Source organism: Hyperolius riggenbachi, chromosome 3 (genome assembly GCF_040937935.1).
Source record: "Hyperolius riggenbachi isolate aHypRig1 chromosome 3, aHypRig1.pri, whole genome shotgun sequence".
In the NCBI taxonomy this organism is placed as follows: domain Eukaryota; kingdom Metazoa; phylum Chordata; class Amphibia; order Anura; family Hyperoliidae; genus Hyperolius; species Hyperolius riggenbachi.
Window position 1 is genome coordinate 155,561,303 of NC_090648.1, and position 18,435 is coordinate 155,579,737.

General features: G+C 44.8%; 1 protein-coding gene across 4 annotated transcripts in view; it reads right to left on the minus strand.

Annotated features, from left to right (window-relative positions):
* Positions 1 to 18,435, minus strand: part of MCTP2 (multiple C2 and transmembrane domain containing 2) — a 268,191-nt gene that overhangs the window by 147,152 nt on the left and 102,604 nt on the right. For all 4 annotated transcript variants that reach the window (XM_068275141.1, XM_068275139.1, XM_068275142.1 and 1 more), the window contains exon 4: positions 4,836 to 4,941. In XM_068275141.1, coding sequence (XP_068131242.1) covers positions 4,836 to 4,941 — 106 coding nt within the window. The remainder of the gene's footprint in view (positions 1 to 4,835; positions 4,942 to 18,435) is intronic.

An 18,435-nucleotide genomic window follows, 5' to 3' on the forward strand; every position in this document is an offset into this window, starting at 1 on the left:
GGATCTAATACCGTGTACAATGGATGCCTTTATACGTCCATTACCCATTCTGAGGTAGAAAGTACTTGTGGATCGCACACCTGTATTTGTGCTGGTGATGTGCCTGGACCAGAAGATAGGTAGCACTCCCGTCTCCAATTGCTTAGTAGAACGTAGAGTCCAGCAGACCAGCACCATCAGTTGTATTAATGCTCCTTATTATAAAAGACACATTGACAAAAGAAGCAACGTTTCGGAGGGGGTCCCCTCTACGTTCTACATTACCCATTCTGAGGGCATGCAGTGTGGTGCATGAAGGAGCTCCTCCTTGACACTAGCATGTCCTAGGAGTATATTTTTTAATGGATTGTTTGGGTAGTAATTACTTTAGATAAGATAGAGAATTTTTTTCCTGGCACAAGTGAACTAAGCAAACTTGAGAACAGAATGTTAATTTGTGATGGGAAGCATAACAGTGACATTGTTGCATATTATCGATTTGTGGAAGATGTTTTAGTTTTATGGATAGGGACTGACGGGTTTGAGTGGATGGTGGATTCTGACAAATCAGGCACATCCAACCATGAAGTTAACATTCAAACATTTACCAATGGAGATCAAAAATCTTGATGTGACAATTTTACAAAGAGGGTGGTAAATTGGCCACTAGATTGTACACTAAGCCGGCAGAAAAAGCCATCCGACTGTGTTTATTTATGTCAGACAAATAGTCTAGTCTGCTTTCGGAGGTAAGTCCACCACTGCCCCCCAGCATATTTTAAAACGTTTAATTATTGTTTTTATTCTGCTGGCGCCTCTGTTCATCAAAGTCATTATTTTTTACGTTGTGGTGCGGATGCAATGCTCCTCCTGCATCCCACCACAACGCAAACGATGACAAACATATGACCCTGCGGCAGAGTGTGCCGATATAGTCATATGCCTAGCTCGTAGCCCCCCCCCCCCCCCCCCCCCCCCAGTTAGTGGAATTGAGCAGAAGTCTGCCAAACTGAAACTGAGAAAGAACTGAGGTTTCACCACTTCTTTATTTTTTGCTGTTCACAGATTCATAAAAAAAAATGAGCAGATCAAGCAATTTGTACAACAATCAAAATATATTAAATATATATAATGCAAACATTTTTAATGGCTGTATATATATATATATATATAATGGCTAAGGCGCATATGCTTCAAACAGCCAAAAAATATGTTGCGCCTGAGCAGTGATTTACAAGTTTTTAATGTTTGTGTTTAAGTTGGCTGTGTACTACAATGTAAAATGATAATTTCTTGTTTAAATAAGAGTTTCTCATAATGAATGAACACAATTCCTCAGGGCTGACAATTAATGGCTACTGGGAGAAAATTGTCAAGCGGCACTAAGCAAAGATAGGACATTTTTTTAAAGGTACGCTGTTTTGTTTGCATGAGAAAGCATATGGCATGTTTTTCTATGTCTTTGTAACACAAGTCCCCATATTGCACAGTGACAGAAAAGTACACATCCACGGCAGGTATACAATGGCAGAAACTGGCACACATGCCATATAGTGCACTTTTTTTTTTCTACAGTGGAGGAAAACTGAGGAGTCAAGCTGATCAGCTTGAGAAAATATATCTTCCGTTGCAGTATATAAAATATAAAACAACGGATAAATCGCCCTACTACTGTCACTTTAAGCTCCTTGATATTCTGTTTTATAAACGGCTCCCACACTGCACTCTAGTGGTTCCAGCTAGATATTGAAAACAAAATAAATCCTAAAATAACTGCAACAATAAAAACGTCCACAAGATGGTGACATGTCATCTACTTATAAGCTACAGATTGAGAACTTGAAGAAAAAATTACAGTATTGATTTATAAGAGCAATAGGAAATGACCTTAATCTACAATGTAAATGAAAACGTTGCCCCATTTGTAGTTCTACAGTAACAAATGTGAATCATAAATGTAAAACATTTAAAAAACAAAACTGCATCATACAATAGCAACTTACCCAGGATTTTTCAACTATGCATAAGATCCACTATACAAATATCAAAAATCGTATTTAAAAAAAAAAAAAAAAAAAAAGTGGTTTGATCAGCACCATTTAGTACCATCTGAGTGACAATCTTGTGTGTGGGCAGACCAGCCAATACAGTCAGCAGAGGTACAATTTCTACTTTCACCCCCTAGATAAGCATTAGGGCCTTAGCACACTTGCACAAATATTAATGTGCTAATCACATGACTCAAGATCAATGCGTTCCTGCTCCAAATTGCTAGACGACGCAGCAGACAGCTCAGGTAAAAGGTGGTGCTTCGTGATCACACCACCTTGCAGTATCAGACCGAAAGCAAACCGCAGGCTGCTTGTATAAGCAGTGAATACACACTGCAAAGAAGGACACTGAAGTTGGCCTAAACTCTATAGCAACATATACACAGTTGATTTTAGCTGTCTGCAATAGCCATTTGTAACTGCATCTAGTGACCGTCTATAGAGGTCACCCAGAAATTCTCTGAAGTCGAAAATTACATTTCCAACTAACACTGTAGCAAAGGAGTAATGCGACGTGTGTTCGGAGGTCCGCAATTTTTCTACTGCAATTTGCAATCCCCATCACAAACTGCATGCACTTACCACAGGCTGCAATCAAGGGCCAGATCTCTATGGTGGGTGAAGCATACATTAAAACACACATGGTCCCAGCCTAAAAGGTAAACAATCTCACAGTAAACATACTCACACAGCTGGAAGCATATCACTGAAGATGCAGTTACATGTACAGGAGCCCATGTCGTATTTCATCACTACAATGTTCCCTCCATCAACACTGGAAGGAGGAAGTAGTAAAGTTATGTGGAATGCGGCATTGAGCACAGCAGCTAGATTTGAAGTGGAAGGCAAATTAAGGCCCACACACACTTATGACTAATGTTACCCAACCGAGATCGGGACCAGATCAGATAAGGACTTGGCGATATCGCTGGTCCGAGGCTGTACAGATGCAAAAGTCAGCAGTACAGCTGACAAAGTGTACTTTTGCTATGCAGGGAGGTGGAGAACCAAGAAAGCAGTACGGATGTGATGTCACACGGCAGGCGAAGCGAGCAGAAAGGTTTTGGCTGTCACTTGAGCAAGCTGACCCGCCTGGCTTACAGGGCGACAGTTGGGGCCCCTGTACACACACTGATCGTTATCGGTCACCTCAGTCGACTTAAATCTAGCGTACCAGGCTTTGACCCCCTCTGCCGCGGCAAGCAAATGTAAAGTCTCTGTTTCATTCAGAATTGGCATTCCAAAATATGGAGCTCATCCCTACCCACAGCCACACCCAATGCCACTAAATACTTACACTGTAAAGTACAAAGTTGTAGGCATGTGATGCAAATAATTCCAGAATTGATGCATTATGCAAATGTATGCATCTTGAAAATGGACCAATCGATTTCCACCTTGCCGAAATTCGGTTGGTCCATTTTTAGTCTAAATTTGCATAAAAGATTTGCATAACCTTATAACAACTAGGAATTATTGCATGTGGCCAGCATGGTGGTGTAGCCGATAGCAGCACTAGCATCCCTGGTTCATATCTAAGCTAGGATACTATCTTCATGACGTTAGTATGTTATCCCCATGGCTTTCCGCCCCCATTCTAAAAAACATACGGCTAGATTAATTTACCTCAACCATAACATTAGCATTGGACTGCAATATGAACATAATACAACAACTGAATTTAATAGGGATTATTAGACTGTGAACTCCTCTGAGGGACAGTTAGTGACATGACTAGTACACACTGGCCCTTATTCAATTCACAGTTTTCTCGTAGGAGAACATTTTTCCTCTTCAAGTAGGTTAAAAAGTCAGTCAAAGTTATTTTCTTGCTTGCTGGTGGCTTAACCTCCCTGGTGGTTAATTTTTTTTTGCCAAATAGGCAAAAATCCTTTTTTTTAATTTTTTGTTTCATGTAAAGCTACCAGAGTGGTAGCTACATGAAACACCACTAGAGGGCGCATGTGCCCCTCTAGTGCGATCGTCGCCGGCATCAATAGCAAACAGGGGAACGCGTATATAACGCGCTCCCCTGTTTGGCTTCTCCAGTCGCCATGGCGACCGTCGAAATGACGTCATGGACGTCAGCCGACGTCCTGACGTCAGACGCCTCAGATCCAGCCCATAGCGCTGCCAGGAACTCATTGGTCCGGGCAGCGCAGGGCTCTGGCGGGGGGCCCTCTTCTGCGGCTGCGTGCGGGCGATCGCCGCAGAGCGGCGGCGATCAAGCTGTGCGCGCGGCTAGCAAAGTGCTAGCTGCACGCACAGCACTTTAAATGGAGCAAATCGCCCCACCAGGGGCTGAGATATCTTCCTGCGCGGCATAGCCCGAGCTCAACTAGGGCTTACCGCCAGGAAGGTTAATAGACATTTTATTAATAAGACATGAAAATATCACAGAGGAGAAAACTTGTAGAAAAAGTAAAAATATATAAATAAACAATAATAAAAATTTTCTTACTGAGCCTACTCACAAAGGGGTAACAAACAATAAAAAAAGATCCAGCCAGCATGCATACATTTCCAAGTATTTTGTCCTTCATAAAGAGCAGAATGACAGCGTTCCTCACACTGATGAAGAGTGACAGGCACCGGGTTCCTATGCACCAAGTAAAACAGTGGGGTAGGGGAGTGGCCTGTGCCAACAGCACCAAGAAGTTTGCTCTCACTTACATTGGGGAATCTGTCACCACACTGCAGTAAGGATCATAAGGAATTCTTTACAGTTTATAGCCTGATGGAACAAGTGCTTCTAATAAGTGGTTGACCTTTCTGCAGAAGAGACAGCCGGATCAGTGTAATTACCTGAGCGATCCCGGATGACGAGATTCCGGCCCTCCTTCAGGTGGATGGTAAGCAGATAAGACACTAGACCTGGAAGACTACTCACACTGTCATAGCTTTCAAGGCACTAAAAGAGACAAATCATTATAAATGTTAATGAGATCACAGCAGGTCACACAGCTAATGGGGAAAAAAACCACAAATGACTTATGGAAAAACTGAGCTAACACATCTTGTGCTAAACAAGCTAAGTACATAGTCATATTGTAAAATAAAAGTACCCCTGATTTGGGGGATAATTGAATGAAGCCCATGGAGAGCTAGTTTTCCTTATGCTGCTGTGCTGAGAAGTTGGAGGTGTGACTAGATATGTAAATAGGCTGTTTCCGATCAGGTCCTCTAATTAGTATATACTCAGTGATTGGTTGTTTCTCTGTATATACAGTGGAGGAAATAATTATTTGACCCCTTACTGATTTTGTAAGTTTGTCCAATGACAAAGAAATGAAGTCTCAGAACAGTATCATTTCAATGGTAGGTTTATTTTAACAGTGGCAGATAGCACATCAAAAGGAAAATCGAAAAAACAACCTTAGATAAAAGATAGCAACTGATTTGCATTTCATTGAGTGAAATAAGTTTTTGAACCCTTACCAACCATTAACCTCCCTGGCGGTTAATTTTTTTTTTCAAATGGTGAAAAAAAACTTTTTGTAAAAAATTTTTTTGTGTTTCATGTAAAGCTACCAGAGTGGTAGCTACATGAAACACCACTAGAGGGCGCATGTGGCCCTCTAGTCCGATCGCCGCCGGCAACAATAGCAAACAGGGGAGCGCGTATATAACGCGTTCCCCTGTTTGGCTTCTCCTGTCGCCATGGCGACGATCGGCATGACGTCATGGACGTCAGCCGACGTCCTGACGTCAGGAGCACTCGATCCAGCACATAGCGCTGCCCGGAACTCATTGGTCCGGGCAGCGCAGGGCTCTGGCGGGGGGGCCCTCTTCTGCCGCTGCGTGCGGGCGATCGCCGCAGAGTGGCGGCGATCAAGCTGTACGCGCAGCTAGCAAAGTGCTAGCTGCGCGCACAGCACTTTACATGGTGCAAATCGCCCCACCAGGGGCTGAGATATCTCCCTGCGCGGCATAGCCCGAGCTCAGCTCGGGCTTACCGCCAGGGAGGTTAAGAGTTCTGGCTCTCACAGAGTGGTTAGACACTTCTACTCAATTAGTCACCCTCATTAAGGACACCTGTCTTAACTAGTCACCTGTATAAAAGAAACCTGTCCACAGAATCAATCAATCAAGCAGACTCCAAACTCTCCAACATGGGAAAGACCAAAGAGCTGTCCAAGGATGTCAGAGACAAAATTGTAGACCTGCACAAGGCTGGAATGGGCTACAAAACCATTAGCAAGAAGCTGGGAGAGAAGGTGACAACTGTTGGTGCGATTGTTCGAAAATGGAAGGAGCATAAAATGACCATCAATCGACCTCGCTCTGGGGCTCCACGCAAGATCTCACCTCGTGGGGTGTCAATGGTTCTGAGAAAGGTGAAAAAGCATCCTAGAACTACACGGGAGGAGTTAGTGAATGACCTCAAATTAGCAGGGACCACAGTCACCAAGAAAACCATTGGAAACACATTACACCGCAATGGATTAAAATCGTGCAGGGCTCGCAAGGTCCCCCTGCTCAAGAAGGCACATGTGCAGGCCCGTCTGAAGTTTGCCAATGAACACCTGAATGATTCTGTGAGTGACTGGGAGAAGGTGCTGTGGTCTGATGAGACCAAAATAGAGCTCTTTGGCATTAACTCAACTCGCTGTGTTTGGAGGAATAAAAATGCTGCCTATGACCCCCAAAACACCGTCCCCACCATCAAGCATGGGGGTGGAAACATTTTGCTTTGGGGGTGTTTTTCTGCTAAGGGCACAGGACAACTTAATCGCATTAACGGGAAAATGGACGGAGCCATGTATCGTGAAATCCTGAACGACAACCTCCTTCCCTCTGCCAGGAAACTGAAAATGGGTCGTGGATGGGTGTTCCAGCACGACAATGACCCAAAACATACAGTAAAGGCAACAAAGGAGTGGCTCAAGAAGAAGCACATTATGGTCATGGAGTGGCCTAGTCAGTCTCCGGACCTTAATCCAATAGAAAACCTATGGAGGGAGCTCAAGCTCAGAGTTGCACAGAGACAGCCTCGAAACCTTAGGGATTTAGAGATGATCTGCTAAGAGGAGTGGACCAACATTCCTCCTAAAATGTGTGCAAACTTGGTCATCAATTACAAGAAACGTTTGACCTCTGTGCTTGCAAACAAGAGTTTTTCCACTAAGTATTAAGTCTTTTATTGTTAGAGGGTTCAAAAACGTATTTCACTCAATGAAATGTAAATCAGTTGCTATCTTTTATTTAAGGTTATTTTTTCGATTTTCCTTTTGATGTGCTATCTGCCACTGTTAAAATAAACCTACCATTGAAATGATACTGTTCTGAGACTTTTCATTTCTTTGTCATTGGACAAACTTACAAAATCAGTGAGGGATCAAATAATTATTTCCTCCACTGTATGTTGGTGTTTTTGTATGTCACTTCAGAACTATGTATGTCACTTCAGAACTAGGCAGCATGAAGATGGGCAGGAGCCCGAAACAGTGGACTGTCCTGCCTTAAAGTTCTTTTTAAATTTGTATGTCTTTTTCCAATAAAACAGACTAAGCTTTTCTGAAGGTGGTGCGGATCTTTCTCTTCATTTGCTACAGTTTGAGTCCCATGGTGTCCGGGACTATTGGATCTGCACACCTGACCATCTGAAATTGATGGAAGCCAAGCAAGTGCGACTCCACACTCAAAATTGCTGAGCTGAGAAGCACAGCAGCATTGGGTCCCTCCCATTTCTGGCACTCTTGTTTTTCAACTAGCTCCATCAGTCAGCCAAAGAGCACGTCTGGAGTATCCCCCCAGCAGTGATGCGCGCCAGCTCCAAACTACACATCCACAGGCATCTTCTCACTCTAGCACAGTCAAGATTTGCAAGCACTGGGAAAACTTCCTCTCTCTTTTACTCTAGCACAGTTCAGATTTGCAAGCACTGCGAAAACTTCCAGGAGGCTGAGGACAGAGGACCACCGGCAACAGGGTACAGGAGGCCCATATGGCAGCATGTGTCTTTAAATGTTTCCTTGTGTAAGACAATTTTGGCTATGACTAAGGAATATTTTAAATAAAGATTGGATGAACATAATTTCCAGTTTGAGCGGATTCTTCTCCACTACATGCTTTTAAAACGTAAGTTACTTTTTAGTCTGTTGTCAGCTATGCTTTTCCAGAAATGGCAGATTATTTAAAACACTTTCTTGCAGTCAAGACACCATAGCCAAAGCTCCCTTTGCATAGATTGTGCAGTTCATCTGCACCCACACACAGTTCATATTTTCCATTCCAGTAATTAATCCCAACAATAAAATTAGATTCCTGCCCACTGGTCATCCACCTGCAATGACTGTCCTCCCATTGTAAAGGAATTCCTTTGCTCTATGTGTGTGTTTATCCTTGTCGTCCCTTTCAACACTAAGAAACTGCTATATTCTGTTTTTCCAAGCTCCCCTGAGCTTGCATCCTGCACATGACTACCTTGTTCCCACAGCAGTCTCATTGCAGAAGGAAATCCTCATGTGAACATGACCAATTCTATATAGTAATTACCAAAGGTTAAAGCAGGATGAGGGTCACACAATGGAGGATTACTTTACAATACAGGGGGAGATGACGACAGCAGCAGGATAACAGGTATACAGGTCAAACTTTCAAGTACCAACTTGTTCTGTAAATATTGCAAACTACTCTGCTGGTAACTTAATACCAGGCCATAATCAATCAATCATGCACAAATACTACTGTGCTCCATAAGGCTTTATTTTAAAGTACAAATAAACCTTCATTTGTAGAAAGCAAGTTCTAAAAAACAAAGTTGATCAAAAGTAAATTATAAGTGCGTTTTCAAACTTTCAAATTATGGAAAGTACACTTTGTCCATGAAAGAGAGATTCTATCTACCAGATTGCTTCTACACATTGTTTATACTCACTTAACATGCAGGTTGCTATTAGAATATGCCTCGTTCCATTTTGGGTCTAGCTGGGCTATAAGAAATCTTTAAATAATCTATAAAGTTGACTATAAAGTAACACGCTAAGATCAGTTGTCTGCCTGTCAATCAAGATTCCTATAAGAATTTAACAACATAGGGGTTGACTTATTAACCTTATTGCGCTGACATAGTGCGAGTTAAAGCTTACTGCACAAGGTAATTAATTTAGGCTGCCGCACAAGTGAAGTATTGTGGTCGTGGTGTGTCACTATCGCATAGCGTTTAGAATGATCGGTGCACGCTACCCTGCCAGTACCGTGCATAGCATGCATGTGGAAGATTTAAGTACGACTAAATTAATTACCTTGTGTAGTAAGCATTACCTCGTGCTGTGTCAGTGCGATAAGGTTAATGAATCAACCCTAGAAAGTTTTTTTTACAGTGCTTTTTATCTTGTTTCCATTGGCAGATCAACCAAGAGACAAATCTCTCTCTGATCAAAGACAGATCTGTTGGCTGCCCATACATCGCAGGCTGATTCCCAATAGTTTTAAGCATGAAATGTATAAGGAATCAGCCTTGCGATGCTGCCGGTTCTGTCAACCTGGATGCTCCCCAAATGTAAATAGGTGCCTGTGCATTGTAAAACTCACCTTTCCAGCAGCAGTGACTCTTGGTCTTCTCAGTCTTCTCCCCCGAGCACCTCCATCACACGGAGCCACCACAGGGTGGCACGTATACCGTCACACACGCGCCTGGTGCCACAAAGGGGAGACAGAGGAGAAGACCGGGACACACACATGCCTGGTGCCACAAAGGGGAGACAGGAGAAGACGGGGAGCCTCAGCAGCAGGACAGGTGAGATTTTACATTGATCTGGCATGCTTGTTGCAGATTTGAATCCAATTCAATATTATTGAATTGGATGGTTGATTGGACCGCAAAAATCACTAGATGTATTGCCACCTTTACCTCTTGATATCACAAATTCAGAACCACAATTTGGACAAGACAATTTGACTGCTGTACTATAGGATGCACAATTATTTTGATACAATATAATGTTACCTGTTTCAGAGCTTAGATATTTATGGAAGACAAAGTTAAGTAATTGCAAGTAGGGAAATTAGTAGTTCGTAATAAATACTGATAGGGAAGTGTTTGCTTGCATTGCTCCTGGTTTGATGCTAACCACCCAAGCTACCTTAACACTAATCCAACAACCTTTCACCAGTCCGCTGTCTTAATCCAAAACCTAGCCTGGACCCTCACTAACCCCAAATAAATGTGAAATTAACATTTTCTACTGCAAAGTAGGTTTAGAATACTATTTTAGGAACATGCTCAGGTCTAACAGAAGACTGAACAAAGTACAGGAAGCAATTTTTGTTCTTACCCAAACTTGTCCTTTTCCTTGCACTATAACAACTTTCACCACTAAAAGGTCATAGTCTTTTTTCTTTTATCTGCAGATGATGCACTCAAAAGCATTTGCAGCCATGTGCAGAGAAGACTATAAAAACTGCAGACTTAGGGCTGGTTCACATTATAAGCAATTTTACTTATTTTTAAGCCCTGGTGATTTAAAAAAAAAAAAAAAAAAAAAAAAAAAAAAAAAAAAAAAAAAAAATCGCCGTAAAAACGCTTGTGCAATGTTAGCTTATGTGAGTGTTCTCACATTAGCGATGAGCTTTCTATCCAATCACAAACGTGGCTCCTGCAACATTTCCAGAGTTTTTGCGATTCAATAGAAAGTAAAGCAAAAATCGCTAAGTGCTTGAAAGAGCAATTTGCTGAGCGCTTTAAAGAATAAATACATTTTATTTATTCATTTCCAGGTCAAAGAGTTCACTTCCTGATTGACGTCCGGAAGTGAACAAAACATCGCTACACAAAAGTGCTTAGAAAAGCGCTTTTCTAAGTGAAAATTGCTCTGAAAGCACTTAGAAAAGCGCTCACAAAATCTATCAGCGCTTGTGATTTTGCTGGCGAATTGTATTGTGAACAAGGCCTTACAGTATGTCTGCTGTCCAGGTATGCTGTACCTAGCGAAGTGCCATGCCAGGCCTCGATTGGATTGCGCACACATGAATTCAACCAAACGTAAAGAAGAGGCGGCACACCACTGGCTGCAAAGATGCTTGTATTGCAGAACAGAAGCACCACACGTTACGGACACGCAGGTCCTTCATCATGTGCATAACCACTGATGCTTCTGTTCTGAAATACAAGCATCTTTGTGGTGTGCTGCCTCTTCTTTACCTTTGGTTAAGATTCAGTTTCACCTGCTGTGAAATTGAAGTGGCTTATTAGTGGGCATGGGGTGCAACAGTAAGGGTTAACTCAGCTAATGTGGCTGTTATCGCCAATGCACTGCACCCTGCTCTCCATTTTCCAAACACCTCCACCTTTACAGCCAAGCTTACTCCTGTGACCGCTTAAGTGACGGGAAGACAGAGAGCAGAATATCAGTGAGAAGCGGAGACACAGGTGAGATAACCCTCTCAGCCACGGCCCACTCCCACATCAATTACTCTTCATACCAGGTGAAACTGCTCAATGCAATAGACATGTGAATGTTGCATTCCGTGGCCAGTGACAGTGCACATGCATGACATTGAACAACCATAGTGTGAACCAAGCTTAAATCAATGTTGTGTAATAGCACAACAGAAATGTGGAATATGCGACTTCAGGAGTAGGGATGGTAAATTAGATGATCAGAATTACGACCACCCCTACTCAGGAGAGCAGATTATTTTTGTTTCAAATAATTAACTTTAACATCTATTAGGCTGAAAAACCTATGCTACAAGTTTCTACTACTTACAACAATCGGGTGTATTTAGTTAAATAAAGAATAATAATCCGTGATAATGTGTACTAAGCGGTAATAACCATTTCCTTATCAGTTAGAAAGGAACTCATGCCAGATTATATAAATAAGAAAAAATACTGGTTGAGCAGAATCTCACGTGCTCTTTGCAAAAACTGCCAGAGAAGCAGATAGTTGATGATTCTCTTATCTCTGTTCGGCAGCATGAACACAATGTGAGATAATTTCAGGGAGGGTAGAATATGCCTGTTGATGGTTTTGTTTTTTGTTGTAATTTTATTAAAGGATACGTGAGGCCAACATAAAGCATTGAAGCTTTACGTACCTGGGGATTTTCCCAGCCGCTTGAAGTATTTGTGTCCCTTGCTGCAGTTCCACTGTCACCCAGTATCCTACTGCCCCCTCTGAAATGGCCAGCGACACGGTCGGGTTGGTGGCTTCGGCACATGCACGCGCCACTAGTGGTCACACTCCTGTGGCAGGGAGAGTTCTGCACAGATGCAGTAGCACTGTGCCTGTGCCAAACATTCCCAGCCATGGGAGCGTGACTGCGAGCAACACGTCTCCGCACCACCGCACACACAGAAGTTGCCAGCCTGGTTGCTGGTTACTACGGAAGGGAAAGTGCCGGCTGCTTACCTGGTAGCAGTGTTCCGGCGAGTCCTCCAGGACGGCCCTCCTGAGATTGTGTGAGTCTCCCCTCCCAAGTCGGAAACACCTGACAAGAATTTAAATAATAATTAGTATAAATCCCACCTCCTCACAATCTCCACCAGTTTAATGAAGAGAACTGAGTCCACCAACCACTATCACATCAACAATAACATAATATAATAGGGTCGGGAACTAAGGCGGCCGTCCTGGAGGACTCGCCGGAACACTGCTACCAGGTAAGCAGCCGGCACTTCCTCCCTACGTCCTCCAGGACGGCCCTCCTGAGACTTAGCGAGAAATTTACCTTAGGGTGGGATAACAGCTTGAAGAACCTTGCGGCCAAAGGCCTGGTCCTGACTGGAAAGCACTTCCACTCTGTAATGTTTGATGAATGTCGAGTGGCTGGACCAGGTTGCAGCTCGGCATATCTGATCCAGGGAGGCTCCCGACCTCTCCGCCCATGACGTTGACAGTGATCTGGTCGAGTGTGCTGTAATGTGGTCAGGCACCTGTCTCTGAGCCTCTGAGTAAGCAAGGGTAATTAGCTGTCTAATCCATCTAGATACTGTAATCTTGGACACCTGGGATCCCCTCCTTGACCCTCCAAATGCAACTAATAAATTAGTGGAAGTCCTCCACTCCCTGGTTCTATCTAAATAAACCAAAACCGCTCTCCTGACATCAAGAGTACTTAATTTCCTCTCCTTATCGTTCTGAGGAGCGGACAGAAAAGAAGGAAGTATAATATCCTGGGTCCTATGAAAAGATGTAGATACCTTAGGTAAGTAAGAGGGATCAAGTCTAAAAACGATCTTATCAGCATGAACCACCATGTAAGGATCTTTAATTGACAGGGCCTGAATATCACCTACTCTGCGAGCCGAGGTAATAGCCACCAAAAAAGCTACCTTCAGTGTGAGAAATTTTAATGGAACTGAATCTAACGGTTCAAATTTGTCAGAGGTTAAAAAATCCAGCACCAATGACAAATCCCAAGGAGGGATCAATTTCTGAGGAACCGGCTGAGAACGTTCTACCGACTTCAAAAATTTTTTAACGTAAGTATGCGCGGATAACCGCCTGGAAAGAAAAACGGAGAGAGCTGACACCTGAGCTCTAAGGGTACTAATAGTTAATCCTAACTTAACCCCCTCTTGTAAAAATTCCAAAATTGAAGATATATTATTTGACCTGGTAACATTCTTCTGTTTCCAGGCTGAGAAAGTGTACCAAACCCTATTGTACTTTTTCCTAGTAGCTGGCTTCCTACAGGCTAATAGAGTTTTAATTACGTCACCCGAAAACCCCTGAGTCCTCAACATCTGCTCCTCAGGATCCACGCAGTGAGGTTCAGAAACCTTGGATTCGGGTGGACCTGTCCGTCCTGTAACAGTATGTCCGGTCTGTATTGAAGATACCAAGGACCCCGTATTACTAGGGACTGTAGGAGAGGGAACCAGGCTCTCCTCGGCCACCAAGGAGCAACCAGTATAACTCTCGCCCTTTCTGCCTGGATCTTCCTGAGCACCCTCGGTATCAACTTGAACGGGGGAAATGCGTAAAGCAAACCCTCCGGCCAAGGAATCGACAGGCCGTCTATCCTGCTCGTTGAAGCAGAAGGATCTAGGGTACAGAAATCCTCCACTTTTGCATTTTCTGGATTCGCGAAAAGATCGAGCGTGGGGACTCCCCAACACTCTGTGATCTCCCGGAATGTCTCCGGATTGAGTTCCCATTCCGAATCCTCCACCAGGTGTCTGCTTAGGGAATCTGCTCGCCTGTTGTGGACACCGCGAATGTGGACTGCTGACAAGGACTCCAGATTCGTCTCTGACCATGTCATGATTTGGTATGTCAGCTCCTAAAGATCCAGCACTCTCGTGCCCCCCTGCTTCCTGACATAACAAACCGAGACGAAGTTGTCCGAAAAAATCAGAACCTCCGATTTGGAGACCACTGGAAGAAGGGCCTGCAAACCTAACAGAATCGCTTTGAGTTCTCTGTAATTTGATGACATGTGGGACATCTGTTGGTCCCACACCCCCTGAACCTGATGACCTAGGCAATGAGCCCCCCAGCCCCATGCGCTGGCATCCGTGTATAATTTTAACGGAATCTCCTGGGTCCACCTGCGACCCTGATTCAAATTGGGCAGGTGAGTCCACCAGCAAAGGGAATCTGTCACCTCTTCTGGTACGGTCACCGATACATCCAGTGATCGATGATCCCTGTCCCAATTTGTCAAGACCCAGGTCTGAAGCCTCCGAGTATGGGCCTGGGCCCATTCCACTGCCAGAATGGCAGACGACATCAAACCCAGGACCGACACCAACTTGCGCAGAGGAACCTGAGGATTCAACCTCAATTTCTGAGCCTCTGCTATCAACCTGTCCACTTTTGGTTCTGGCAAAAAGACACGCCTGACCGTCGTGTCCCATTTGAGACCTAAGAAAATTAAACTTTGAACTGGATTCAAGTGAGACTTCTCCCAGCTCACTATCCATCCTAGTCTGTGAAACAGCTGCAGAGAAAAATCTAGCTCCCTCTGCAAGGCTTCTCGGGTTTCTGCCATAAAAAGAAAGTCGTCTAGATAAGGAAGAACCCTTACATTGTGGAGATGTAAAAACCACATTACCTCCGCCACCACCTTCGTAAATATCCGTGGGGCCGACGATATTCCGAATGGGAGAGCCTGATATTGAAAATGGCATATCGACTCTCCCACCCGAATCGCGAACCTTAAAAACTTCTGAAAGAGAGGATGAATAGGGATGTGGAGGTAAGCATCCTCCAGATCCACAGTAGCCAGAAAAGCTCCCGGAAAGATAAGGTTGCGGACCGATGCGATGCTTTCCATACGAAATTTCTTCTCCACAATGTAAGGGTTCAAAGGCTTCAAATTCAGAATCATTCGAAATTTGCCCGACTGCTTCTGAATCAAAAATACCGTTGAGTAAAACCCCTTCCCTTGATCCAGCTTTGGGACTGGCTGAATAACCTTCTTGTGGAGAAGGGAAGAGACTGACTCCATCAGTGCTGCTGCTCTGACCTGATCCCTGGGGATCGACGTAACCACCACCCGGGGGGGGGGGAGGAGATACAAACTCTATCCTGTACCCTTGTTGAATTAAGTTCAGGATAAACTCGCTCTTTGAAATCTCTCGCCATGCGGGTACAAAGTAGCGTAGTCTTCCCCCCACCGGAATCTGTCCGTCATTTTGCGGACTTTGCTGTGGCGGAGTTTGGCTGAGACCTGTTAAACAAGAATGGTCTACTTCTGCCCGCGTTATAAGTCCATCTCTTATTCTGTCTCTGCCCTTCTGACCGCCTATGTTCCTGTCTGAAGAAGGGCTTCTTGCTCTGAAAGGGCCGCTTCTCCTTCTTCTTTTTCTCAGGGAATTTCCTGGCTCTATTGGAGGATCTTTCTAAGACCGAATCTAAATCGCTCCCAAATAACAGATTACCGTGGAACGCCATTCCGCAAAGTTTCTGTTTGGAGGTCACATCCCCCTCCCAAGTATTTAACCAAACAGCCCTGCGAGCCGAGTTGATTAATGCTGCCGTCTTAGCCGCTGCCCTAAGACTCTCCGTGGCTGCATCCGCTAAGAATGCTACCGATTTAATTATAACCGGTAAACTCTCCAAGATCCTTGCATGTGGTGTGCCATCCTCCAAACGTTCTTGGAGTCCTCGAATCCATTTATCGAGGTTGCGGGCTACACATACAGAGGAAATGGCCGGCTTAAAGGAAAATGATGTCGAGTCCCAAGCTCTCTTGAGAAGGGCCTCAGCCTTCCTGTCCATTGGGTCCTTTAAGGCTCCCATATCCTCAAAAGATAAATCCGTATCCTTTGAGCACTGGGAGAGCGGGGCATCCAGCCGTGGGCATTTAAATAACGATTCATGCTCTTCAATATTAAAGGGAAACCGACGCTTGAAGGATCTCGGCACAAAAAGCCTTCCTTCGGGATCCTTCCACTGAGCAGAAATAACACTCTTTATCGCTCTATGAATTGGGAAGACTAGACCTCCCCGATCCTCTAACCCCCTATAGATGTCATCCTGAGGAGTAGAGGATGATCTAGGCTCTTCAATCTGCTCTGAGTCATACACCGCCTTCAAGAGCTCTGAAGTGTCCTCAGCCTCAAACAAATACCTAGGTATCTTGGTCCCCCCCCAAACCTGCATGGTCTGATTTAACCAGCTCTCCCTCCTCAGACTCATCAGATATCTCTTCTACAGACAAAGGAGAGGTATCTGTGATTCTCCCCGACTGAGAGGTCGCTGCCCTGACCGGAACCTCTGGAAGTATAGGTCCAGGAAGAGTCTGGGCTAGGGGAACAGGATTGGACTGGGGAACCTGGGCCTGGGAAGTAACGACCGTTGGCTGAGCCGTGACCACTGGCGGCACGACCGCCGGTGTTTGAGATATCGGACCCATTTGTACCGGGCAAGGAGGTAGAGCAGCTCTAAATGCAGAAAAGGTAGTGGCTAACTCCTGCTTCACTGATTTCATCAAGTCCAATAATGCTACCGTAGTGCTTTCTGGCCTAGGGGTATGTGACTTTGACCTGTTATAACAGTCTATACATAAAGTCTTGGTAGTCCCTTCAGGTAGCCTGCAACCACATTTAGCACACTTAACAGATTTTCCTGCGCTTTTAAGTGGTTTCTGCAAGAAAAAAAGAAAACATATACAATGGACTGTAAGGGACTTTCAGTTGACAAGCTACGATACATCAAGCCTGTAACCACTGAAAAAATGCATCTTACCGGCTGCTGCCCCGCCTCCTCCGAGACAGCCGAAGATGTCTTTTGTGTCTCTGGAGCGGGCTCTGTTGACTGCTCCATAGCCCCTGCAGAGTGACACTGCCTCCGTGCAGTGTATCAGGCGTGCTGGGTGGTCTGCGCTCCTGCTGTAGGCGCTGGCCGGCGTGGTCCTAATAGCGTGCAGAGCCTGGTCGGAATGCAAAGCCGACCTGTGTGCTCGGGGACCGCCCCTAAATACATGCGCCCGCACTTCCGCCTTGCGTCGCATCATCTCCGCATCACTTCCGGCGTGTGTCCAATCCACTTCCGCAATGCCGATGCGGACAACGCCCTACAGCGTGCACCCAGCCGCCAACGGACAGCCCGAGCAGTGGTCATGAAGGAACCCTCTGATCCCCTCACTCCAACAAGTGAAAAGAGGTATGGCTGCCCCTATAACCACCAGCTAGGTCGCACCCAGTGCTGACCTAAACCGCTCCGCTATCCATATCCTTCCAGTAATCCTGGCCTCACCAGTGGGTGCCAACAGGCTCCCCCACCACCAGGAGCGCTTCCAAGGTGCTTCCGTGACGAGTCCAGGAAACAAACAAAAAACTGGTGGAGATTGTGAGGAGGTGGGATTTATACTAATTATTATTTAAATTCTTGTCAGGTGTTTCCGACTTGGGAGGGGAGACTCACACAATCTCAGGAGGGCCGTCCTGGAGGACGTAGGGAGGAAGCAGGAGACGGTGTGCCAGTGGAACTGCAGCAAGGGACACAGAGACTTCTAGGGAGCTGGAAGAAGGCCAAGGTAAGTAAAGCTGCAATGCTTTGTGTTGGCCTTATGTATCCTTTATGCATAAACAGACTTTCACAAAATATTGCATCAGGGATATGATCAATTTCTAGAGGTTGCCATGGCAGTTATGTTATATAAAGTAATTGAGAATCATATTAAAAACAAATATACCAGAAATACTTACAGTACCTAAGCAGATGGAAGGCTCTGGGTCCTATAGAGCAGTGTTCCCCAACCCTGTCCTCAGGGCCCACCAACAATGCATGTTTTGTAGAAATCCACAGAGGTAATTAGCTCTGGTGAGACACTAATTACCTCACCTGTGAATGGTTGTGGTTTCCTGTAAAAGTTGTACTGTTGGTGGGCCTTGATGACAGGGTTAGGGACCGTATAGAGCCTTCCCTCTCCTCTCCCAGTCCCCTCGTTGCAGCAGCTGTCCTCCGTTTGAATTCCCGGCGCAGGGGACTTCGGAAGTCTTCAG